Source organism: Bos indicus x Bos taurus, chromosome 28 (genome assembly GCF_003369695.1).
Source record: "Bos indicus x Bos taurus breed Angus x Brahman F1 hybrid chromosome 28, Bos_hybrid_MaternalHap_v2.0, whole genome shotgun sequence".
Lineage (NCBI taxonomy): Eukaryota > Metazoa > Chordata > Mammalia > Artiodactyla > Bovidae > Bos > Bos indicus x Bos taurus.
In genome coordinates this window covers 28,549,695-28,576,377 of record NC_040103.1, presented here as the reverse complement: position 1 = coordinate 28,576,377, position 26,683 = coordinate 28,549,695, and the positions used below count along the sequence as shown (strand labels likewise).

At 37.0% G+C, this 26,683-nt stretch overlaps 1 protein-coding gene across 4 annotated transcripts in view; it reads left to right on the top strand.

Moving 5' to 3' along the window:
- MICU1 (mitochondrial calcium uptake 1) overlaps nucleotides 1–26,683 on the top strand; it is a 216,188-nt gene that overhangs the window by 18,093 nt on the left and 171,412 nt on the right. For all 4 annotated transcript variants that reach the window (XM_027531092.1, XM_027531090.1, XM_027531093.1 and 1 more), the window contains exons 2-3: nucleotides 18,352–18,513; nucleotides 18,955–19,129. In XM_027531092.1, the coding sequence (XP_027386893.1) occupies nucleotides 18,353–18,513; nucleotides 18,955–19,129 (336 nt within the window). In that variant the 5' untranslated portion in view covers nucleotide 18,352. The remainder of the gene's footprint in view (nucleotides 1–18,351; nucleotides 18,514–18,954; nucleotides 19,130–26,683) is intronic.

Here is a 26,683-nt window from a genome sequence, read left to right as displayed (position 1 = left end):
CCACATGCCGCAGGGCAACTATGCCTGTGTGCCGCAACTAGAGAAGCTCAAAGTGCCACAACTAAAGAAAGCCCACAGACCGCAACGAAGACTCAGCAGAGCAAAAAAAAAAAAAAAATTTGCAGGGTTAAAGGTGTTCATGTTTTCTATTTATCAAGATAATGTCAAAGTTTTCTAAAGTGATTAAGCCAATGTACAGTTCCAACATCAAGTGTGAAAGTTCCTATTGCTCCACATCTTCCCAAGTGACGCTAGTGGTAAAGAACCTGCCTGCCAATGCAGGAGATGGAGGAGACACAGGTTCAGTCCCTGGGCCAGGAAGATCCCCTGGAGAAGGGCGTGGCAACCCACTCCAGTATTCTTGCCTGGAGAATCCCATGGATAAAGGAACCTGGCAGGCTACAGTTACTGGGGTCACACAGAGTTGGACACTACTGAAGCAATTTAGCATGCAAAGCTTCATGTTGTTGGACTTATTTTATATCTCACCTCAGAACATAGGTAAAATCCATTAAGTCTAGAGGAGAGGAAAAGAAAAAAATCTCAACCCCTGGGAGAGGGGCAGGAAACTGTCAGAAGCTGAGATCTTGAGAAGTCTACATCTGAGGAAGAAGAGACAGGGTCACTGAGAAAGCCCTGTGCACAAGATCCAGTGGCACAAGGTAACTGCTGAAAATTGTAGTTATCCTGGGACAACGGGAAACCCGTTGCTACCAGGCTAATATGCACCAAGTAACAAGAACTCAGAGGGAAAATGACATATTACATACAAAGGAACAAAGGTAAAAGTTACAGCACACTTTTCAGAAATGATGAAAGACAATTTCTGTTGTTTTTTTCTTCACTCCTGAATTTTCAGGTTTCTCTCCAATATTATATAGTTTTTTCTATTTAAAGAACTTTATGTAGTTTTTTAGAGCAGGTCTATGGGCAGAGAATTCTCCTAGAATATCATATTTTGACTACAGATCTTATTTAAATCCTGTAAAGAATGTTGGATGTTTTCCTTTAGTGAGCAGTTGGCCTCGTTAGGTTCAGGCTGCAAATTCCACCCCACCTTTTACGGGCTGTAGCTGCAATGTCAGATCAGTTTTCCTGGCCTTTGCAGTGCTATCTGTATTTGTCCCTTGTGTGCCCCGCACAGTGGCCAGTCTTGAACTTTAGTGTGATCTACCTTGCACCTTAGTTCATAGATCCTTTGCTGTGCTGCTTAAGATAAAATCAACGTGTACCTTGGAGGTGAGCTCAGAAGGTCATACGGAACCTATGGTTTTACTTTATTGAGTGCCCCCTTTCTGTGATATCCTCAACACTCACTTGCTCCCAAGGACCGCTTTTCTTTTAATTCAAGCCTAGAATTTTCCTTTCCCTACCCTGTCACATAATTCAAGTATATGAGCCTCCTGGGTCTAGTGACCAGAGGATAGAAAAGTAGAAGAGATGCCCGAGAGCTCCTGGGGCACAGTTCCTTGGGTTAGAATTTTTTTTTCCTTTTTTCTGGTTTTAGATGACTTACCAACTGCTGGTTCCTCGGCACTACGGTAGGAATGGTTTGTTGCTTGAGTGGGAGAAAACAAACAAAGACAAACACACACACACACACAAACCCAGGGGATTTCTCCCACTCTTTCTTACTCAGAGAAGTTCCTTTTCCTGCTCATCAAACCAGAAATAAATGGCTCTTGGACACCTTTCTGTCTGCATCCAGTGCACGTGCTTGGTGTCAGGCTAAGTTGGAATTCTTGCATGGAGAGACCAGAGGGAAGAATTGGAAAACTCATTGCCATTTCAACACTACCTTAGGATCTATTTCCTTTTCCATTCTGCCTGCTAGCATTTACTGTTCAGAGTCCTCAGGTAAATACTCCTTCAGGGCTTTTAGCTGTGTTCAGTGGGAGACAGGAAGGAGTGAGTGTGCCCACTTCATATTAACTGGAGCCAGAACTTCTATAAGCAAGTTTTAAACACTTTGTTATGAAAACTTTGAAATCTATACAGAATTTTGAAAATCGTCTTAATATACAGAACCCCTATGCATCCATTACTCAGCTTCGTTATTTATCAACATTTGGTCAATCCTTCATCTGTAACTTTCCACTTCCACTGTCACTTGACTTTTAAATGTAAAACTCAGATGTTACTTCATGTGGTTAATTTCTATAATATTTGTGTGTATTTGAAATTAATGTGTAATATGCAACTGTTCAGTATTCTGTGTTCGTTACATTAAGTTGTTGATCATGTTGATAAAAATATTTTATATCTATACTGGTTTTTAAAATATTCCTTCTGATGTGTTTTTTCTTATCCTGCACAATCCTTTTTGTAAGGTAATAATGTGTAGTTGTGTTATTCGAGTCTAATATATTGTGTTGCAGGACATTGAACATAGCTTTTTTTTTTCAACTTTAAATTTTTGGTTCAAAGTAATATTTTAAGCTGTTTTAGAAATTAACAGTTAGAAGCATTAAGACTATATATGATAAAGATATTATTCCTGTGATGTATTGTTATCATCCTAGTACATTACATATGTCAGTTCTAGCTTAAAAATCTTAAAGGTCTGAGAAATACATTTTTAAATTTGACAATAGCCATCCTAATAGGTGTGAAATAGTATATCATTGTGGTGTTGATTTACATTTTCCTAATGACTAGTGATGTTGAGCATCTTTTCATGTACTTATTGGCCATCTGTGTGTCTTCTTTGGAAAAATGTCTGTTCAAGTTCTTTGCCCATTTTTGAGTTGGATTACTCTTATTTTTTTTAATTTCATGGCTGCAGTCACCATCTGCAGTGATTTTGGAGCCCCCAAAAATAAAGTCCGACAATGTTTCCCCATCTATTTCCCATGAAGTGATGGGACCAGATGCCATGATCTTCGTTTTCTGAATGTTGAGCTTTAAGCCAACTTTTTCACTCTCCTCTTTCACTTTCATCAAGAGGCTTTTTAGTTCATCTTCACTTTCTGCCATAAGGGTAGTGTCATCTGCATATCTGAGGTTATTGATATTTCTCCAGGCAATCTTGATTCCAGTTTGTGCTTCTTCCAGCCCAGCGTTTCTCATGATGTACTCTGCATAGAAGTTAAATAAGCAGGGTGACAATATACAGCCTTGACATACTCCTTTTCCTATTTGGAACCAGTCTATTGTTCCATGTTCAGTTCTAACTGTTGCCTCCTGACATGCGTATAGGTTTCTCAAGAGGCAGGTCAGGTGGTCTGGTATTCCCGTCTCTTTCAGAATTTTCCACAGTTGATTGTGATCCACACAGTCAAAGGCTTTGGCATAGTCAATAAAGCAGAAATCCATGTTTTTCTGGAACTCTCTTGCTTTTTCAGTAATCCAGCAGATGCTGGCAATTTGATCTCTGGTTCCTCTGCCTTTTCTAAAACCAGCTTGAACATCTAGAAGTTCACGGTTCACCAGTTGTTGAAGCCTGGCTTGGAGAATTTTGAGCATTCCGGATGTGAGAGTTGGACTGTGAAGAAAGCTGAGTGCTGAAGAATTGATGCTTTTGAACTGTGGTGTTGGAGAAGGCTCTTGAGAGTCCCTTGGACTGCAAGGAGATCCAACCAGTCCATTCTAAAGGAGATCAGCCCTGGGTGTTCTTTGGAAGGAATGATGCTGAAGCTGAAACTCCAATACTTTGGTCACCTCATGCGAAGAGTTGACTCATTGGAAAAGACTGTGATGCTGGGAGGGATTGGGGGCAGGAGGAGAAGGGGATGACAGAGGATGAGATGGCTGGATGGCATCACCGACTCGATGGACGTGAGTTTGAGTGAAGTCCGGGAGTTGGTGATGGACAGGGAGGCCTGTCGTGCTGCAATTCATAGGGTTGCAAAGAGTTGGACGCGACTGAGCGACTGAACTGAACTGAACTCTTAATTTGTTGTTCAGATGTAGGAGTTCTTTATGCATTCTGGATATTAATCCTTATTTGAAAATATTTTTTCCCTCTGTGTGGGTTGTGTTTTCATTCTCTTGGTATTCTAATTTCATGCACAAAAGTTTTTATTTTGATGAAATCAATATATTTTTTCTTTTGTTACCTGTGCTTTTGATGTTCAATCCAAGAAGCCGTTGCCAAACTCAGTATTATAAAGGTGTTTTCCCTGTGTTTTCTTCTAAGGGTTTTACAGCTTTAGCTCTTATGCTTAAATGTATGGTGAATTTTAATTTCTGCATGTGGTGTAAGCTAAGAGTTCATCTTCATTCTTTGGCATGTGGACATGTAGTTTTTCCACACTGTTGAAAAGAGGTCCTCTCTTTGTTGAATGTCTTGGTACCCTTGCTGAAAATCAGTTGACCATATATGTGAAGGTTTATTATTGGGCTATTTTATGCCATTTATGTCTGTCTTTATGCCATATCATACTGTTTTGATAGCTATAGCTTTGTAGTAGGTTTTGAAATCAGGAAGTAAGGGTTCACCAACTTTGTTCATCTTGTTTTCCAAGATTGTTTAGGCTATTTGGGGTCCCTTGAGATTCCACATGAATTTTTTAAAAAGAGTTTACTTTTTTTTTTAAGAGCTCTTTTATGTTTAAAGCAAAATCCAGAAGAAGGTACAGAGATTTCCCATATACCCTCTGCCCTTATGCATATTTTTCATGGTTTTCATGTGACTGTTTTCCCCTTCTTGTTGTTCTCCATTGCTTTTGGGGAAAATATTGGGAGATAGAAATGTAGGTATTCTCTAATGACTTCAGCAACTCCTCTGTTTGTTATCTTAAAATCGTATATATGCAAACCTTAACCTAACACTTTATACTTTGGTTTGTTGATAAAGATTACATTTTATATTCTGAGAGTTGACAGAAAATTCCAAGTGAATAATCAAATATTGGTTAACAGCACATTATTGGATTATCCTATAATAAGAATTGTTTAAACAGAAATATTTTAAGTGACATTTTTTGTTATATAGGAGGATTTTGTGACTGCTGGTGTTGCCAAAAATATAGCTAAGTCACCATAAAAATTTTGAGACTTAGGGCTTGAAATTGAAATGTATCTTAATTTTGGATAAACCAAAGGTGTTTAGAGGAGGTGGAGAGTTAAAAATGGTTCTTCACAGTGCATCTTCTAGACTACTTCTGTTCCTCTTCACTTCTACAGACCCTGGCCTTTGCTTGTACAAGTCAGTACTTTCTTGACACTAATTTCTTTAGAGCAGTGCTTGCTTTCCTTACTGATAAGTGATTTTTTTTTCATTCGATAGTTTTCTGTAATGGTTCTTCAGTTCATTAAAACTATTTGTTTACCATTATAACTCTATATGTACCTAATTTCCAAGACTTGAATCAAAAGTGGGAGACATTCTTTTATGGAAATTCTAAGTATTGGAAGAAGCTTATTCATCTCAATACATTAGCACACACTAGTGGTTTTAGAAAATTTATATTGATTACGATTATTTGTGTTGTTTCCTGGGTGGTGTTTTTTGTTTTAAATAGACTTCCTTTGTTCTTTTGTGCAGTTGTTCAAGGAAGGGAAATTGCTACTCATTTCTTCTTCCCTCCCTCACCAGATGTGAGTTTCAGATTTTATAATTGCAGTAATAAAAACTGTGTGTGTGTGTGTGTGTGTGTGTGTGTGCAGTGCAGGTGTGTGTGTGTGTAGGGCAGGTATGTGTGTGTGTTTTGAGAAAGTGAACTTTGGAGATTCTTAGATGATTGAAGGAATGTTTCACAGAGTTTCAGAGAGTTGCATACTATGAGATATTGACTTGTTTTTCTGTAGCAGGCATATAACAAAAGTTCTGTGTAAAACCTAACATTTCTGTGACATGATTCTTGTGCATAGTTGTTTGTTTTTTTTTTTTACTATTAGTGACTTCTATGACTTAAATTAACTTTACATTACCAACATCATTAAAATAGTTCTCTCTCTGCTGTTGAAAAATACTCACTTCTCAGAACAGAATGAACTGAAGTGTGAGGTTTCCTTATTTATACTGTCAGTAATGTCACTTTGAGGTATGAAAATGCATCTTTTCTAGACATGAATGTTAATCTCTACTGTGTTTTGGCAGTCATCCTGGTGTCTTCATTGCGGAACTTTCAGTCTGATTCATTTCATCTAAAGGAAATGTATGCCGATGTTTTAAAAAATTATTTGGCATAATTAAAATCTGACATTTTACTGCATTTTTAGAAGTGTCATAGTTGTACAGCAAAGATTATATTTCTGGTAGCTTATCCCATTCCTCAGATAAAATGACAAAGGCTTCTAAGACAGTGTATTCAGCCAAGATCTTTTGTAAGGAATGCTTAGCTTTTTCCCACTCTCAGTAAATCTTCCTTGAATTCTTTCTTGAGCCCTTTCTGCTTTTCCACCTAGTGTAATTTTTTCTTTCTTTGAATCTGTTTCTATGTTGTAGTAACACCTTTTTCCCTGTTTTGCATTATGGTTATTTGAATAGTTGTTTTAGGTTCACTACCAAGTTATAAGTTATTGTAGGCACACTATGTCTCACTCATCTTTGTGTCTCCTGCAGTGCCTTCACAGTACCTTGTTCAATAAATAACTAAAGACTTAAATGAAATAATGGCAACTGGACATTTTAGATTATATGAAATTTTCTTAAGCCAATGAGGCTAATGTAGTTTGTTATGTCATTAATAGCCAATCAGGATGACTTTCTTCTTCCGAACAGTACAAAATACCTTTACATTTTGTTTTTCTGAAAAAACTCTTAAAGCCAGAAAGGGCTTAGAAATAACCACCTGTGCTGTGCATCTCCCTGCATTATTAGACAGGATAAGGCTTTTACTGGTCACACAGCAGGGTAGTAGTAGAGGTAGAAAGAGACCCTAAGTTTTCTGTATGTACTCAAGTGTAATTGAACATTAACACTGTTATTACTGTTAGTAATAACTTCAGATCCATTAACTGGCACTTGGGATACTTAGAAGCTAAAAGATGCTTCATATCTTTAGATTTGTAGTCTCTTTGGCAAGTTTGCAGGCATACATTAAAATGATTTAATAAACAAGGCACTATAATAGTGGTACAAACTGTTAATTATATAGGAATTCAGAGGAAGGGATCGAGAGTAGCAATGAGTATTTTACACAACTTTTGTAAGTTATGTAAATAAATCCCACTTGGATGAGGTGGGATTTCATTCGGGTCTAAAGAAATGCTGGTCAGAGGAGTAGTACAGAAATAGTTTGTCATGTTAAGGCATTTAGAAACAACCAAGCTAGAAACTTGATTCTTCTCACTTTCAGTCCAATAGCCTATTAAGTCAGTATTTTTATAAGTATTTGGCATTATTCAAAACACTGTATTTCTATTTAAGTCAATAAACATTTGAATGTGTCTAAGCCCAAAGTATTATATTAGGCTTTATATATTGTATTAGTTGCAGTCCTTTGTTTCTGCTTTCATGAAGACACATAAGCCCAGATTAGTGAACTCTCAGTTCAGTTCAGTTCAGTCGCTCGGTTGTGTCTGACTCTTTGCGACCCCGTGAACTGCAGCACTCCAGGCCTCCCTGTCCATCACCAACTCCCACAGTCCACCCAGACCCATGTCCATTGAGTCGATGATGCCATCCAGCCATTTCATCCTCTGTCTTCCCCTTCTCCTGCCCTCAATCTTTCCCAGCATCAGGGTCTTTTCCAATGAGTCAGCTCTTCACATCAGGTGGCCAAAGTATTGGAGTTGCAGCTTCAACATCAGTCCTTCCAATGAACACCCAGGACTGATCTGATCTCCTTTAGGATGGACTGGTTGGATCTCCCTGCAGTCCAAGGGACTCTCAAGAGTCTTCTCCAACACCACAGTTCAAAAGCATCAATTCTTCAGCACTCAGCTTTCTTTATAGTTCAAATCTTACATCCATACATGACCACTGGAAAAACCATAGCCTTGACTAGACAGACCTTTGTTGGCAAAGTAATGTCTCTGTTTTTTAATATGCTGTCTAGGTTGGTCATAACTTTCCTTCCAAGGAGTAAGCGTCTTTTAATTTCATGGCTGCAGTCACCATCTGCAGTGATTTTGGAGCCCCCAAAAATAAAGTCAGCCACTGTTTCCCCATCTATTTGCCATGAAGTGATGGTCATATAGTGAACTCTATGGGCATATAAACTATGGATATGAAATCAATTATGAAAATATTAATTACAGTAATTCTTAAAGTTTGCCCAAGGAATATTTTCACCGGCAACCTGAAATCTGCTTAAATCTGCTCTCAGAAGTCAGTGAATCTTAAATATAGCAATAGCAATGCTCGTTTTTTCCCTATTGTTTATTCTCCTGTATTCATGGCAACTGTTGCTTTCATAGATTGCATGTACTTTGGGGATAACACACACACCCTAGGCAAAGAATAAGTGTTACAAATATCAGTGAAATCAATATACTTGTTGATGTTTGTACTACTGCCTAGTGTGTATTTAATGAGTGTTCTAGGTTGTAGCTTTAGTAAAATAAATTTTAAAAATTGTATCCATCTGTGTTGTGAAACACTGAAGTAGCTGTCCCTGTACTGCAGTTGAATTGAGTGCACTGTAATTTTTAGTATATGTGAAGTGTAAATTTTAGCTAGTGTGAAGATGAAACACTTGAGGGGTATTTATGAGAACTTCATTGCTGTTTAGATTAAGTCATCTTTTCTTTTCAGTAATGTGATGAATGACTAATCAATTCAAGTATTTTGAAAGTGTAACCAGTCATTAGAAATCATAACATTAGGTAGAACAAATCTTCCCAGGCAGCTCTGGTGGAGCTCAGTTGGATTGAATTAGAAAAGTATTGAAATGGTTCAGATTAAGGAAGTTATAACCTTTTGTTGTTGTTTAATAAAAATAACATTCTACTTAAAAATAACATTGAATGAAAGGATTAATATTACATCTAACCTAAATATATTATTTTATACCTAAAAAAAAAACCTAGATGAAACAAATGCCCCTTTTTGCAAGTAAGGAAAGATAAAGCATGTAGATTGGGAATATGGAACAAAAGAAAATAAATGCAGTTTAATATTCTAATGGTCCTCAGAAAACCAACAATGAACTCTTGAAAAATAAACAAATACTGTCAAACTCATTAACTATAGGGTATCAGTTCAGTTCAGTCACTCGGGACACGTCCGACTGTTTGTGACCCCATGGACTACAGCACGCCAGGCCTCCCTGTCCATCACCAACTCCTGGAGCTTACTCAGACTCATGTCCATCGAGTCAGTGATGCCATCCAACCATCTCATCCTCTGTCGTCCACGTCTCCTCCCGCCTTCAACCTTTCCCAATATTAGGGTCTTTTCCAGTGAGTCAGTTCTTTGCATCAGGTGGCCAAAGTATTGGTGCTTCAGCTTCAGCATCAGTCCTTTCAATGAATATTCAGGACTAATTTCCTTTAGGATTGACTGGTTTGATCTCCTTGCAGTTCAAGGGACTCTCAAGAGTCTTCTCCAAAACCACAGTTCAAAAGCATCAATTCTTCGGCACTCAGCTTGCTTTATCGTCCTATTTACCTATAGTCCTATATACCTATAGTGTATATATGAATTAAATTAGATTTTTTACCTATCATATTAATATAAATGGAAAGATTGAGACTAGAAAATACAGGAGAAGGAATACCCTCATACACTGCTGGTGGGTATGTAAATTGAAGTGTCAGTGTTGAAGGATAATTTGTCAGTATCAAAGTTAAAAATGGGGTTAGAGAAGGGGAGGATGGGAGTTTAAGGTTAACAGATGCAAATTTTTATATATAGGATGGATAAACAGCAAGGTCCTACTATATAGCACAGGAACAGGATATTCAATATCCTGTGACAAACCGTAGTGGAAAAGATGTGAAGAATATATATATGTGCATGTATACATAGTTTCTTTATATATTTCTCTACAACAACATTTTCAACAAAAACGTATTCCTATATTACTATTGTAGAAAAAGTGCAAGTAGTCTTGCTTACTTCATACAACAATCTGTATCATGTCCAGCAAAACAATATTCCCATCATTTCCCTTTCTTTAGATGCTTCATTTATTGCCTTCCACTTATTCAGTTACACCCTGGGCAGAAGGAAAAGTAAATGTGGTTCCCTAGGTTCAGTGACTCTGGCCATGCAAAACTTCTGGGAAATTCTCTCTGGGGTATAAGTTTGAATGAAATGGCAAGTCAGAGGGGCAAGATGTCACCATGGATCAAGGCCTCAAACTGAATCTTATTATTTGCCATGTAATTTATCTGCTTCGGTGAAGCTTCATTATACTGACTAATATGGGAGATTAAAATTATAAACCACTTTGCAGATTGCCAGTTTAATTTACCATGAGAACTAGAAACACCCATCTTCAGATCAACATGCTCTCTCTTTAAAGGCAGTCTAAACAGGAAGCAGAATTATGATCACAATTACTAAGTGAACACCGGTTCGGTTCAGTTCAGTTGCTCAGTCGTGTCTGACTCTCTGCGACCCCATGGACTGCAGCATGCCAGGCCTCCCTGTCTATCACCAGCTCCAGGAGTTTACTCAAACTCATATCCATTGAGTCGGTGATGCCATCCAACCATCTCATCCTCTGTCATCCGCTTCACTTTCATCAAGAGGTTCTTTAATTCTTCTTCACTTTCTGCCAGAAGGGTGATGTCATCTGCATATCTGAGGTTATTGATATTTCTCTCGACAATCTTGGTTCCAGCTTGTGCTTCCTCCAGTCCAGCACTTCTCATGATGTGCTCTGCATATAAGATAAATAAGCAGGGTTACAATATACAGCCTTGAGTACTCCTTTCCTAATTTGGAACCAGTCTCATGTCCAGTTCTAGCTGTTGCTTCTTACCTGCATACGGATTTCTCAGGAGGCAGGTCAAGTTGTCTGGTACTCCCATCTCTTGAATAATTTTCCTCAGTTTGTTGTGATCCACATAGTCAAAGGCTTTAGCATAGTCAGTGAAGGAGAAATAGATGTTTTTCTAGAACTCTCTTGCTTTTTTGATGATCCAGTGGATGTTGGTAATTTGATCTCTGGCTCCTCTGCCTTTTCTAAATCCGGCTTGAACATCTGGAAGTTCACAGTTCACGTACTGTTGAAGCCTGGCTTGGAGAATTTTGAGCGTTACTTTGCTAGCATGTGAGATGAGTGCAATTGTGTAGTAGTTTGAGCATTCTTTGGCATTGCCTTTCTTTGGGATTATAATGAAAACTGACCGTTTCCCATCCTGTGGCCACTGCTGAGTTTTCCACATTTGCTGGCATATTGAGTGTAGCACTTTCACAACATTATCTTTTAGGATTTGAAATAGCCAAGTGGAATTCCATCACCTCCACTAGCTTTGTTTGTAGTGATGCTTCCTAAGGCCCACTTGACTTCTCATTGCAGGATGTCTGGCTCTAGGTGAGTGATCACACCATCATGGTTATCTGGGTCTTGAAGATCTTTTTTGTGTAGTTCTGTGTATTGTTGCCACCTCTTCTTAATGTCTTTTGCTTCTGTTAGGTTCATACCATTTCTGTCCTTTTTTGTGCCCATCTTTGCGTGAAATGTTCCCTTGGTGTATCTAATTTTCTTGAAGAGGTCTCTAGTCTTTTTCATTCTGTTGTTTTCCTCTATTTCTTTGCATTGATCACCGAGAAAGGCTTTCTTATCTCCTTGCTGTTCTTTGGAACTCTGCATTCAAATGGGTGTATCTTTCCTTTTCTCTGGTTTTCGGTTCTCTTCTTTTCATAGTTATTTATGACCTCCTCAAAGAATCATTTTGCCTTTTTGTATTTCTTTTTCTTGGAGATGATTTGTTCACTGCCTCCTGTACAATGTCACGAACCTCCGTCCATAGTTTTTCAGGCACTGTCTGTCAAATCGAAGCCCTTGAATCTATTTGTCACTTCTACTGTATAATTGTAAGGGATTTGATTTAGGTCATATCTGAATGGTCTAATGGTTTTCCTGACTTTCTTCAATTTAAGTGAGCATAGAAATAGAATAAAGGAGAGTTAAGTGTATAATTAAGATACTTAATGATTAAGGCTCTGATGGCCTACTGAATCCAATTCTGTGGTTAGTATACAGCTGCCATTCAGATGACTATGAAGTTGTGAGTACTCGAGATATTGCTGATTTTACAATGTAGTTCTCAGAGAGCAGCTGTATTTCCAGGTTCATGGAGTTCGCTGGACCATGACCTGTATAAACTAGCTGTGACAGATACTGTATTAAATATTAGATACTGTATTAAAGTCTAGAAATACAGATATAAAGAACACTTAGTCCTTGTTTTCTCAGAATCTTAGTTCATGTAAACTAAACACTTTGAAAGCTGAGGTTTTAGTTGAGGTCTGAGTTTTATTGATTGCCAAATATAGATATTTTTTAATATAAATTTATTTATTTTAATTGGAGGTTAATTACTTTACAATATTGTATTTGTTTTGCCATACATCAACATGAATCCGCCACAGGTATAGATAAATCTTAGAAATACATCTTGGCCTTAGTATTATCAGATATTGCTTTTAAACAGTAGTGCTGAGTAACAAACAGAAATAGTACAAAAGAGGTTTATGTAGGCCAGTGTCTGGAGTGCAAGAGCCAAGCAGTTGTTCTTTAAATGTGCAGTTGTTCTTTACATGTGCAGTTGTCAGAGGTCATAAATACCAGGAGCATAACATAGAGTGTAAGCAGATATTTTAAGTCAGCCTCAGGATAAAGTCTGGAGCATAGTTTTAAACATGAAATGCTATGTCATAAAAATCTCTGTCTGATATCTTACCCATTTCCCAACCCTGACAGCACTGTTGGTATTACTTACTTTTATTCGTATTGGTATAGGACACACACTATTGGTGTGTCCTTCCAGAGTTGCTTAATAAGAATATACAAATATGCATTCTTCTTTCCCCTCTTTTTACATGAAGGGTAGTGTACTACATATGCTATCCCACACCTTGCTTTAGTAAGACAACAGTATGTTTTGAAAATCTTTACAAATATATACATAGTTTTTTCTTTTTCTTTTAATCTCTATGTGTTATTGCCTTGTGTGTATTATCATAGTTTAAGCAGTTCTCTCTTGATTCTCTTTGGGGTGATTTTTAGTCTTCTGCTGTTTGTTTCATGGGCTTCTCTGGTGGCTCAGATGGTAAAGAATCTGCTTTTAATGTAGGAGACACAGGTTCAATCCCTGGGTTGAAAAGATCCCCTGGAGAAGGAAGTGGTTCCCCACTCCAGTATTCTTGCCTGGGGAGTTACATGGACAGAGGAGCCTGGCAGGCTATAGTCCATGAGGTCGCAAAGAGGCGGGTTTGTTATACTTATGATGCAATGAATAACTGTCTATATGTGTAATTTCAGAGGTGTGCAAGTGTATCAGTAGTGTATTAAATCAGAAGTGTAATTGCTACGTCATTGTATGCAACTTATTTGGGTGATTTTGATGGATATTACCAAATTGCCCTCCATCAGATCAGATCAGATCAGTTGCTCAGTCGTGTCCGACTCTTTGCGACCCCATGAATCTCAGAACACCAGGCCTCCCTGTCCATCACCAACTCCCTGAGTTCACTGAGACTCACGTCCATCGAGTCAGTGATGCCATCCAACCATCTCATCCTCTGTCGTCCCCTTCTCCTCCAGCCCCCAATCCCTCCCAGCATCAGAGTCTTTTCCAATGAGTCAACTCTTCGCATGAGGTGGCCAAAGTACTGGAGTTTCAGCTTTAGCACCATTCCTTCCAAAGAAATCCCAGGGCTGATCTCCTTCAGAATGGACTGGTTGGATCTCCTTGCAGTCCAAGGGACTCTCAAGAGCCTTCTCCAACACCACAGTTCAAAAGCATCAATTCTTCAGCGCTCAACCTTCTTCACAGTCCAACTCTCACATCCATACATGACCACAGGAAAAACCATAGCCTTGACTAGACGGACCTTTGTTGGCAAAGTAATGTCTCAGCTTTTGAATAGGCTATCTAGGTTGGTCATAACTTTCCTTCCAAGGAGTAAGCGTCTTTTAATTTCATGGCTGCAGTCACCATCTGTAGTGATTTTGGAGCCGAGAAAAATAAAGTCTAACACTGTTTCCCCATCTACTTCCCATGAAGTGGTGGGACCGGATGCCGTGATCTTCGTTTTCTGAATGTTGAGCTTTAAGCCAACTTTTTCACTCTCCTCTTTCACTTTCATCAAGAGGCTTTTGAGTTCCTCTTCACTTTCCTCACACTTTGCCATAAGAGTGGTGTCATCTGTATATCTGAGGTTATTGATATTTCTCCTGGCAATCTTGATTCCAGTTTGTGTTTCTTCCAGTCCAGCGTTTCTCATGATGTACTCTGCATATAAGTTAAATAAACAGGGTGACAATATACAGCCTTGACGAACTCCTTTTCCTATTTGGAACCAGTCTGTTGTTCCATGTCCAATTCTAACTGTTGCTTCCTGACCTGCATACAAATTTCTCAAAAGGGAGATCAGGTGTTGTGGTATTCCCATCTCTTTCAGAATTTTCCACAGTTTATTGTGATCCACACAGTCAAAGGCTTTGGCATAGTCAATAAAGCAGAAATAGATGTTTTTCTGGAACTCTTTTGCTTTTTCCATGATCCAGCAGATGTTGGCAATTTGATCTCTGGTTCCTCTGCCTTTTCTAAAACCAGCTTGAACATCAGGAAGTTCATGATTCACATATTGCTGAAGCCTGGCTTGGAGAATTTTGAGCATTACTTTACTAGCGTGTGAGATGAGTGCAATTGTGCGGTAGTTTGAGCATTCTTTGGCATTGCCTTTCTTTGGGATTGAAATGAAAACTGACCTTTTCCTGTCTTGTGGCCACTGCTGAGTTTTGCAAATTTGCTGGCATATTGAGTGCAGCACTTTCACAGCATCATCTTTCAGGATTTGGAATAGCTCAACTGGAATTCCATCACCTCCACTAGCTTTGTTCGTAGTGATGCTTTCTAAGGCCCACTTGACTTCACATTCCAGGATGTCTGGCTCTAGGTCAGTGATCTCACCATCATGATTATCTGGGTCATGAAGATCTTTTTTGTGCAGTTCTTCTGTGTATTCTTGCCGGCTCTTCTTAATATCTTCTGCTTCTGTTAGGTTCTGATCTCCTTTTGAAGTGTGGCTCTTATATTTATTTTGCTGCGAACAGTTAATTAAGGAGAAGGCAATGGCACCCCACTCCAGTACTCTTGCCTGGAAAATCCCATGGACGGAGGAGCCTGGTAGGCTGCGGTCCATGGGGTCACGAAGAGTCGGACACGACTGAGCGACTTCACTTTCACTTTTCACTTTCATGCATTGGAGAAGGAAATGGCAACCCACTCCAGTGTTCTTGCCTGGAGAATCCCAGGGATGGCGGAGCCTGGTGGGCTGCTGTCTATGGGGTCGCACAGAGCCAGACATGACTGAAGCAACTTAGCAGCAGCAGCAGCAAGGGTTATAATTTTAATATTTGTATTACATTGTAGTCTGTTATAAAATTGTTTATCTTTCTATGGTTGGACACTTGATCTCCTTTTGAAGTGTGGCTGTTATATTTTTTGCTGCAAACAGTTAAAGTGATTCCCCTTCCTTGGGTTGTTTATTTGGAATCGAGAATTTTAGGATCTACTGTAGGTTTTTGTACTAATTAGCTATGAGTAAACTGCATAACTTATCTGGATCTTTGTTCCTTCACCTGTAAAATAGGGATGTTTAATTAAGTGGTTTTCTGGTTCTGTGCCCCTTTGAAATTTACCAAAAGCGATACCTTAAGCATAATAGTTTAACAATAATAGATATGGAAACACAGTAATGTTATACTGTTACAGGTTTTTATTTGTTTGTTTTTAACTAACTTGTTCTGTTTCTTGTTGCATGGATAATGCTTTTCTTCGTAACAGAATTGTCTTTTACTTGCTTCCCCTGACATTTCTTGATTAGAAATACCTCTTCATCTTTTTTCAGTTCACATAAAAGCTATTTTTTAGAGGCATGATTTTTTTAGGAGAAGGATGGGGACTCTTAGGGAAGAGAAAAATACACTGGTTTTGATTTTATTTAATCCATGTCATAAGTGTACATGTTAATTTTCATTACTACATAACTGCTGCCGATTGGCCTATTCAGTTTTCCAGACTCAGTTGGAAAGTGGATCTCCTTAAATCTGTTTAAATGTTTTCTCATCAAAAATTAGCACATTCAACTAGTTACACCATTTCTTCAGTACGAAGCTGGGAATTAAATTATAATAGTCTGTGCTCAGTGAGATAATTTTTTCCCTCAGTTTACTTGACATCTTTGGAAATTACACTAGAGAAGATGAATAGATATATATTTTCATGTGTACTTTGGGGAATGAGATTAAAATCAGTGGTGAAATGAGATGTAGACAGTAACAACTGAATTACAATGCCCAATATAAGTGGAATGTTCCTATAACTCAGGACCTCCAAAGTTTAAAATCCTCCGAAGCCATACCATACAGAAATGGGTTCTCAAGGCTAGTAAGTTTTGAACCATGTATATACTGTTTTAGTCTCTCCCCCTAACTGAAATAGATTAAATTTTGCTTTATCTTTTTTCACCAGTGGTATAAGAATATGAAAGAGAGAAAACAAACCCTAAAACTCCTGGAGGCAGTTGTCTCATCAGTAGATGAAACTCTTCTCTGGGGAGGAGAGATGAGCTTACTTTGTGCACAGCTGTTTAGCAGTAGAGTTGAGACTAGATCGTGAGTCATTGGATTCCTATCCCATTTTACCTTCTATATTACTTAATGTTGTTGTTATTATTTTAGTTTTTTTCCTGTTTGTCTTCCACATCTCCTATGCAGTTCGATTTTTTTTTGGCCATGCTACACAGCTTGCATGACCTTAGTTCCCCAATCAGAGATTGAACCCAGGCCTTCAGAAGTGAGAGCACAGAATCTTAACCACCGGACTGCCAGGGAAATCCCTGGTCCAGCTTTTGAATTGGTTGTTATTTGTCTTTCACATTGAAGACTTTCAAGTGCCCTTTTCTTTCTGTTGTCAGTGAGGAATAATGTTTTCACCAGATATGAGTATTTTAGTTATGCTTGTTTTTGTTATAGATAAAAGCAATGCTGTGTGTGAATGTACTTGTGGGTTTGGAAAATGTTAATTAAAAAATGAATTGGAAGTTGACTGACAGGAAGAAAACAAAAGGACAATCTTCTTGGTGCTGGAATTTGCTAGATTATATGCAATAAAATGAGGTGACTTCTAGGATAGGAAGGGATATAAGAATTGTGTTGCTGAAGCTTAGGTTATATGACATAGAAAGAACTAATTATTCCCCACTTTATCTGTAAGGGCAAGATTTAGCTCCAACTTTGATGTTGGAGCTAGGTTGAATGAAGGAGGCTAGGAGAAAGATACACTTGAGATTATAAGTATTGATCTCAGAGAAGAGTCAGTAAGCAGCTAAGGGAGACAGCGAAATAGTCTTAACTTGACTTGGACCCAGACAACAAAAGACATAGTATATTGGGGCCGAGAAACACACTTAATGCACAGAGCCAGTACCTGTGTAATTTGTAACTTGACATTTTTCATATTAAAGTAAAATTGTTAAATATTTTAAGCAGTTATAATGTAAAAACCACTGTGTTAGACTGTTTTCAGAAAGGTGAAGAATAATTTTGACCTTAAAGGAAACTCAGAACCAAGTATGTTGAAGGTGGGGCAAACTTATGTATGTTACAAATATATGACTATGTGAGTACATGTACAAAGTACAAGATAATTTAAATCAGGAAGAAGTAAACTATGCTTTGAGAAAATCAAAAAGGAGAAGCATGGTTACTTTTTGTGATTTAAATGAATTGCCACTACAAAAAGTCATGTAATCTAGAAGAAATGCCCGTTTCTCCTTCAGTCACCTGTGGATGGCTTTACGGTGAGTTCTTTTGGTATAGCATTTTAGCAAATCTCTCAGACGTCCATAGCTGCATCCTCACCACAGTGTCTGATCTCAGCCCAGTTGGGAGTGGCCCCTTTACAGATACATTCCTTTTTTGTTGCTCTGAAATAGCCCTGTAAGTAGTGACTGCTCCCTATATCTTAAGTCTCTACCCCTTAGTACTTCTTTGCCTATTGTAATTAATAATGCTTTATATTAAACTTTTCCTATTCAAATTACCATGTGGTTTCTTCTAATTGTACCTTGACTGATATATCAGGTTTATGGGTCATAGTATTTGTCTCATTTGATTGTTCTGAGGATTTAATGGGATAATACATGGTATTGTCAAGTGTTTAGAATATTGTCTACCATTAAATATCTAGTGTTTATTGGCTTTAATACTGTTATTATCATCATCATCACTGTCACTGCCATTTGCTAGGAATAATATTTCTACTTTTTGTCCATAGGATGTTTCGTCTTAACTCACTTTCTGCGTTGGCAGAGCTGGCAGTGGGCTCTCGATGGTACCATGGAGGATCACAGCCCACCCAGATCAGGCGACGGCTAATGATGGTGGCTTTTCTTGGAGCATCTGCAGTAACTGCAAGTACTGGTCTGTTGTGGAAAAGGTGAGTGTTAACTGACCATCCTATTCCTACGTGTACTTTTATTCTTCCAGTTGTCTCTTTTATGGAAAAGGGGTTGATTTCTGGCTTAATATTATTCTGTTATATGAGTATACCATATTTCTTTTATCAGTTTTATCTATCAGTATATATTTGGGTTGTTTCCACATTTTAGCTGTTATGAGTAATGCTGCTATTAACATGAGTGCAAAAATCTCCTCATGACCCCGCTTTCAGTTCTTTTGGACATATAACCATAAGTGGAATTGCTGGATTTTATGTTAGTTCTATTTTTAATTTTTTGAGCAATCTTTTCTTGTATAACTTTTAATGAATTTCATTGCTGTTACTCCTGCTAAGCTCCAGCTGAGAATCTTTGTTTGTTTAATGTGATGGACTTTATTGATTGATAGATTTTTTAATTTTTATTTTTTGTATATCCAGGGCCCTTGCAGAATCTCCACCATCTGCAAACAACATCAAGAGTGAACTTGGAGATAAAGGGAAGAGTAAAGAGGAAGGGGAAGATTGTAATGCTGAAAAAAAGGCTGCAGGTGTTTGTCTTGAGCCGTATCCAGAAGAGAAAAAGAAGAAACGTTCTGGATTCAGAGATAGAAAAGTATGGAACACAATCTTATAAATTAATTAGAACTATAGTTAATTATATTTTATATATAACTATATAGTTATTTTATATATAACTATAGTTAATTATATTTTAGAATAATGCTGTTGAGTCTTTTATCAGATATTTCAAATGATTTATATTCTCTTTGAAGTGATTCACTTCTTTGCAATTTTCCATCATGTTCTAAGGCAAATGTATTCTTTGAATGTGAATTTAATTGGGGTAGTGAGAAGAATATAGGATTTGTAATCAAGATTAATATGTCTTTTCTTTGTTCTTCAATTCAACTACGTAAGGTGATCATTGCTTTTTGGATCTTTCTCATGTTGAATGTTCTCATATATGTGAAGTTGAGTCTGTGATATACTGATCTATGATGCCAAATTATAAAGGCAGAAGATCTCTTTGGAAGTCTACAAATCAACTACTTTTTGAGGACAGCATAAACTTTACATAACTCTAGCATTTAAAATCTTGAACAAAGTATGTTGTTGTATATAGCTTTACCTGTGAAAAGTTTTAGCTCCTCTCTAGTAATCCCTGTGATGGTGGGCGTTTGAATTATTCAGCAGACATGTGATGAAAAGTCAAAAGGCTGAATTTCTTAGACATTTTGCATATTGATATTGAAATTCTGAAAATTACCTTTACTTGTTAAAAAATATATCTAATCAATACAACAAGATAATTTGAGTTACTTTATGTGTGCTGGGGAGCATGTATAATTGCAAGCAAGAATAGTTCCTTTGAGAATTGGGATCTTCTGTTTACTTGGAGGAAGCTCTTAAATATGTCATTCCCCAAATCCACTTCTGATTAAAGTGAATTTGAACAGAATTTATGCATTACAAGTTAATTATCCATCATGCCATTGTTTCCAAAATGATAACATCTATTTAATCTTTTGCCCTGAGTGAACTTAAGGAAAGTTCAAATTTATCTTGCCACCAGCAGTTTCATTTATAGTCAAATATTATATTTTATATTGTAGGGCTAAATGACCCAAATAAACATTTATTTTTGAATCTTCTGTTTTCTGCTTCTACTTTCTACCTAGCAATTGAGTTGACTATATCCTATACTTCACAGAAAAAATAAAAGCTATCAGTGTAGTTTACTTAATTGGTAACTCCCAAAGCTATAAACGCTTTTTAATCTAAATCTGAAATATATTCTTTATTTCACTAAAGTCTCAGTGAGTAGGCAATCATCCCATTTGTCATCTTGTCCCCCCAAACCTATTTAAACACTTATTCTTTCTGTATCCTTTTTTTTAGTTAGTCTTTGTTATTCATTCCTTTACATAGTCTATATACAGACATGTTGAAGATTCTTCTCTCATTAATTAAATTATAAGCTTCATTTTTAGCCGTAGTACATATATACAGTGGAATATTACTCAGCCATAAAAAGGAATGTATTTGAGTCAGTTGTAATAAGATGGATGAACCTAAAACCTATTATACAGAATGAAATAAGTCAGGAAAAAACAGATATCCTATATTAATGCATAATTTGGAATCTAGAACAGTGGTATTGATGAACATATTTGCAGGGCAGCAATGAAGACTTCTGTTGGTGGCTTCCCTGGTGGCTCAGATGCTAAAGAATCTGCCCACATTGTGGGAGACCTGGGTTCAATCCCTGGGTAAGGAAGATCCCCTGGAGAAGGGAATGGCAACCCACTCCAGTATTCTCGCCTGAAAAATTCCATGGACAGAGGAGCCTGGAGGGCTACAGTCCATGGGGTTGCAAAGAATTGGACATGACGGAGTGACTAACACTTTCAGTTTCAATTGAGACACAGACATAGAGAACAGACTATGGATACAGGGAGAGGGAAAGTAGAGAGTGGGACGAATGGAGAGAGTAGCATGGAAACATATACATTACCATATGTAAAATAGATAGCCAGTGGGAATTTGCTGTATTACTCAGGGAACTCCGACTGGGGCTCTGTGACAACCTTTCATCAAGGTGGGATGGGGTGGGAGGTGGGATAGAGGTTCAAGAGGAAGAGGACATAGGTATACCTGTGGCTGATTGATGTTGATATATGGCAGAAACCAACATAATATTGTAAAGCAATTATCTTTCAATTAAAAAATAATAAGCTTCATTTTTGTTCTTGCACTTTTTTCTAGATACTGTTCTATTCAGATTTTTACCCTGGAATACCAAACTGCTACCATCTTTACATGCTGCCTTTGATATCATCATGCCTGCATGCTCAGTAGCTCAGTCATGTCCGTGGCTCAGTCTTTGTGACCCCGTGGCCTGTAGCCCACCAAGCTCCTCTGTTCATGGAGTTTTCCAGGCAAGAATACTGGAGTGGGTTGCATTTCCTCTTCTGGGGATCTTCCCACCTCTCGTGTCTCCTACACTGCAGGCCGATTCTTTACCTCTGAGCCATCATTTTCGTGTAAACTTTTTGCTTTTGTTCTTTTATGTTCTCTTGATTTTTCTGTAATATTTTAAATATCCAATGAGAAAAATAGAGACTACTATAATAAATATACATGTACCCACAACTCATTTTTATCAGGTTTTAACATTTGGCTACATTTGCTTCATTTTTGTGTGTTTTCCTCTTTTTGTAAGAAGAAGCAGTGAATATAAAAAATACATTGTTGTGTACTCTCCTGACCTCATTTTTCTCGCCTCCTCTTCAGATGTAAACAAGTGTCCTGAATTTGTTTTTATTCCTGTGCATGGCCTGGTTGTCTTGTGTGTTTCATGTTAATTTAAACAAATTCTCAAGTACAAAGGTCTAGGACTGTCCTATCACTTAGTTCATGGCATACTATTGTTAGTTTGTGCATGCTTCTCTTTTTTATTTTATTTAGCTTTGTTTTATTTTTTAGCTTTAATTTTACTGTCCCTTTTGAAACCTCAAGTTCTGAAGTCTGAAAAATTCTTACACATTGCTTCAGTACTGATTCACTGTCATTTCTTTTCTTTTGGAATTCTTTTTAAATGTCCTTTCTTTTCTCTTGAATCCTTACAATGTATCCTGTATATCTGTTAAATATTTTTCATATTTTTTTCTCGTTCGTTCTTCCAGTACTCCCCCAAGGTCTCTTTTCTTTTTCTTCCAATATTTTTTGTGGTAAACACATGTACTGTAACATTTACCATCTTAACCAGTTTTGAGTGTACAGTTTAGTGGTAATAAAAACATTCATAATATTGTGCAACCATCACCATCATCCATTTTCATAACTGTTTCATCTTATAACACTGAAAATCTATACCCATTAAACATAACTCCCTACTATCCCCTCTCCCCGATCCCCCTAGCAACCACCATTCCACTTTCTATGATTTTTGAATATCTAAGAGAGAAAAACCTTATGCAAGTGGATTTGTATAGTATTTGTATTTTTGTAATTGGCTTATTGCACCTGGTTCTCAAGGCTTATCACGGTGTAGCATGTGTCAGAATTTCTTAGGGCTGAGTAGTATTCCACTGTATGTATATACCATGTTTTGCTTATCCATTCACCTGCTTATGGATATTTAAGTTGCTTCCACATTTTAGCTATCATAAATAATGATGCTCTGAACATGGGTATATACATATCTCTTTGAGACCTTGCTTTTCATTCTTTGGGGTATATACCCAGAAGTGAAATTGCTTTCAGTTCAGTTCAGTCGCTCAGTCGTGTCCGACTCTTTGCGACCCCATGAATCACAGCACGCCAGGCCACCCTGTCCATCACCATCTCCCGGAGTTCACTCAGACTCATGTCCATCGAGTCAGTGATGCCATCCAGCCATCTCATCCTCTGTCGTCCCCTTCTCCTCCTGCCCCCAATCCCTCCCAGCATCAGAGTCTTTTCCAGTGAGTCAACTCTTCGCATGAGGTGGCCAAAGTACTATCATATGGTAATTCTATTTTCAGTTGTGTGTGTTTTTTTTTAATGGAAGTGCTTGTTTTTATGGAAGCACTGTTTTTGGCAGTGCTGCACCATTTGATGTTCCCACCAGCAAGGGTTCCTCTTTTACCACATCTTTGCTAACACGTGTTATTTTTTTGTTTTTTTGATATTAGCCATCCTAATGGATCTGAGATAGTATCTTGGTGTAGTTTTCATTTGCATTTCCCTGATGATCAATGATGTTGAGCATTTTTTCAAGTGCTTTTTGGCCATTTGTATATCTTCTTTGGAGAAATGTCTGTTCACATCCTTTGCCCATTTTAAAATTTTCTTTAATGGAATTTTAGTAGTTTTCTATATGATCTAATTGCTAATTCCTGCAGATTACCTTTTTACTCTATTGATATTATTGTTTGATGTACAGCAGGTTTTTTTTTAACTTACATATGGTACCTTTTTTTTGGCCACTTTATTTTTTTAATTGAAGGATAATTGCTTTACAGAATTTTGTGGTTTTCTGCCAAACATCAACAATAATCAGCCATAGGTACACCCATGAAGTCTTTCTTTTTTTTCTATTGTTGCATATGCTTTTGGCATCACATCCAGGAAAGCACTGCTAAATCTAGTGTCTTGAAGCTTTGTTCTGCGTTTTCTTCTAAGGGTTTTGTAGTTTTAGATCTTTCATTTTGGTCTTTGATTCACTGTGTGTTAATTTTTGATTATGGAGTTAGATAAGGGTGCAACTTCATCTTTTTAAAAAGTTTTCTTGTTTTTTTCTTTTTTGGCTACATCTCAAGCATACAGTACTTCCCTGACTAGGGATCAAACCTGTGCCCACTGCAGTGGAATTGGAAGTCTTAACCGTTGGACCACCAGGGACGCCCCCAACTTCATTTTTTTGTATGTTTTTTGTTTTGTATGTGGATATCTTGTTTTCCCAATACTATTTGTCAAAAAGACTGTCCTTTCTCCACTGAATGATTTTGGCACCCTTGTCAAAAATCATTTGATTATGTACATGAGGGTTTATTTTTGGGCTTTCTTTTCTGTTTGTTTGGTGTATATGCCTATCTTTATGCCAATACCACATTCTTCTTATGAATGTAATAAGTTTTGAAATCAGAAAGTTAAGAGTCCTCCAACTTTGTTCTTCTTTCAAAATTATGTTGGTTCTTTGAAGTCCCTTGAGATTCCATGATGAACACAGATTTTTTCTATACCTTGGCTATTGTGAACAAAGCTGCAATGAACATGGAATACAGATACCGCTTTGAGATGCTGATTTCATTTCCTTTGGCTGTATACCCAAAAGCTGGATTATTGGGTCATATGGTAGTTCTATTTTTAATTTCTTGAGGAACCTCCATACTGTTTTCCATAATGACTGAATCAATTTAACATTTACACAAGCAGTGCAGAAGTGTCCGCTTTTCTCGATACCCTCACCAATACTTGTTATCTATCTTCTTTAAAAAAACAAACTTTTTATTTTACATTGGAGTATAGTTGATTAGCAATATTATGTTAATTTCAGGTGTACAGCACTGTGATTCAGTTTACACATGCCAAGTATCTATTTCAAATTCTTTTTTCATTTAGGTTATTATAGAATATTGAGCAGAATTCCCTGTGCTATACAGTATTCCTTGTTCATTATCTGTTTTAAATATAGCAGTGTATCCATGTCAGTCCCAAACTCCGAGTCTGTCCCTCCCCTCACCATGAGTTTGTTCTCTTAAGTCTATGAGTCTATTTCTATTTTGCAAATAAATTCATTTGTATCATTTACATAGATTCATACATAAGCCAATATCATATGATATTTGTTCTTCTGACTTACTTTACTTCATATGATAAACTCCAGGTCCATCTGTGTTGCTATAAATGGCATTATTTTATTCTTTTTAATGGCTGAGTAATATTCCCTTGAGTATAGGTACCTCATCTTCTTTATCCATTCATTTGTCAATAGATGTTTAGTTTGCTTCCATCTCTTGGCTGTTGTAAACAGTACTGCATTGAACACTGGGATACATGGGTTTTTTTTTTCAAACAATGTTTTTCTCCAGATATATGCTCAGGACTGGGATTGCTGGATCATGTGGCAGCTCTATTTTTAGTTTTTTAAGGGACCTTCATAGTGTTCTCCATAGTAGCTGTACCAATTTACATTCCCATCAACAGTGTGAGAGGATTCCCTTTTTACCACACCCTTTCCAGCATTTATTGTTTGTGGACTTTTTGATGATGACCATTCTGACCGGTGTCAGGCCCTCATTATAGTTTTAGTTTGTATTTCTCTGATACTTGCAGTGTTGAGCATCTTTTCACATGCCTTTTGGAGAAGAAACAATATTGTAACAAATTCAATAAAGACTTAAAAAAAAGCTAGATTGCTAAGTGAAAAAAAAACAAAAATATAAAGTAGATCTATATTAAACTCTAAAAATGTGGAAATGCAGGAAGTCTGTTACTTTACCTATTATTTCAAACTAAAACTAATTAATAATATTCAGCAGTGTATTTTTTGGGTAACAATGAAGGATCTGATTTTCAGTCTGTAAATCATTGACTTTTAAGTTGTTCTTTTTCTACCTTTATCTTACATATGATTGACTTAACATTTTAGTTGACAAAGCCATCTTTGGAAGTAGCTGTAGCTTATACCCTAAATATTGCAACTGATTATTTTTGTTTTGTAGCTGGTATGACGCAGCAGATGTAGTAAAATATAAAATGCCTTTGGTTTAAGACTTCTAGCTAAGTTTCAAGGCTGCTAAGGGGTTGAAAGGCTGCTAAGGGAATGCTTAGTGTGTCTGCCATGTGCCAAATCTATTGAAAAATTTTCTGAAATCAGTATTCAGACTTTAATGCAAATTAGCTTTAGAAAGATCCCTGTCACGTATAGTTACAAATTAGCATTCCTTTCTTGGTGACTGAAAGCACATCTGGTAATGGAATTGAGCCCATTGTTAACCAGCTGCTCTCGGTGACCTCAAAGCGACCATCTAGCCAGAAATGACAGTTACAGTAATAGCTGGGTTAATAAAGCAAATTAAAACATTAATAACTTTTTTTAAAAATAGAGACATTGAATAATGTTTTTTATAGACATTGAATTCACTGATAGATTTTTAAATTTTTATTTGAAGGATAATTGCCTTACAATATGGATTTTTAGATCATATTGCCTTGACATATTTTCTAGCCAGTTATTTATGAGATACTATTTAGCATTGGTTATCTCAACATATAAAATTCAGGTATGAGAGAAATCTTTTCACCAAAGTACGATATAGGTTGTACAAGAATATTATGCAAAATATAACAGTATTTTTGTATGTTTCATGTACAGATAGGGTCTTGGGTGCTAGGTAAGGAAATGGAATTTAATATTAACATTATATTAACTTTTATATTAGCTTTTATGTTAATGTTATACTCTTTAGTTAAATGTATGCCAGATATAACTTTGTTCCTATTCAAATATTTTCTTGTGTTCTTCCCACGTCTACTCTTTTCTAAATATGCTATATTTAAATGTTCTCTGGAAGTCTAATGTTTCAGTCCAAAGTAAAAGTCTTTGCTTCAGACGTGTTAATAATTGAGTTTCCGTGATATGTAATTTTATTTTGTATGCTGTTGTTTAAAGTACTTTGTA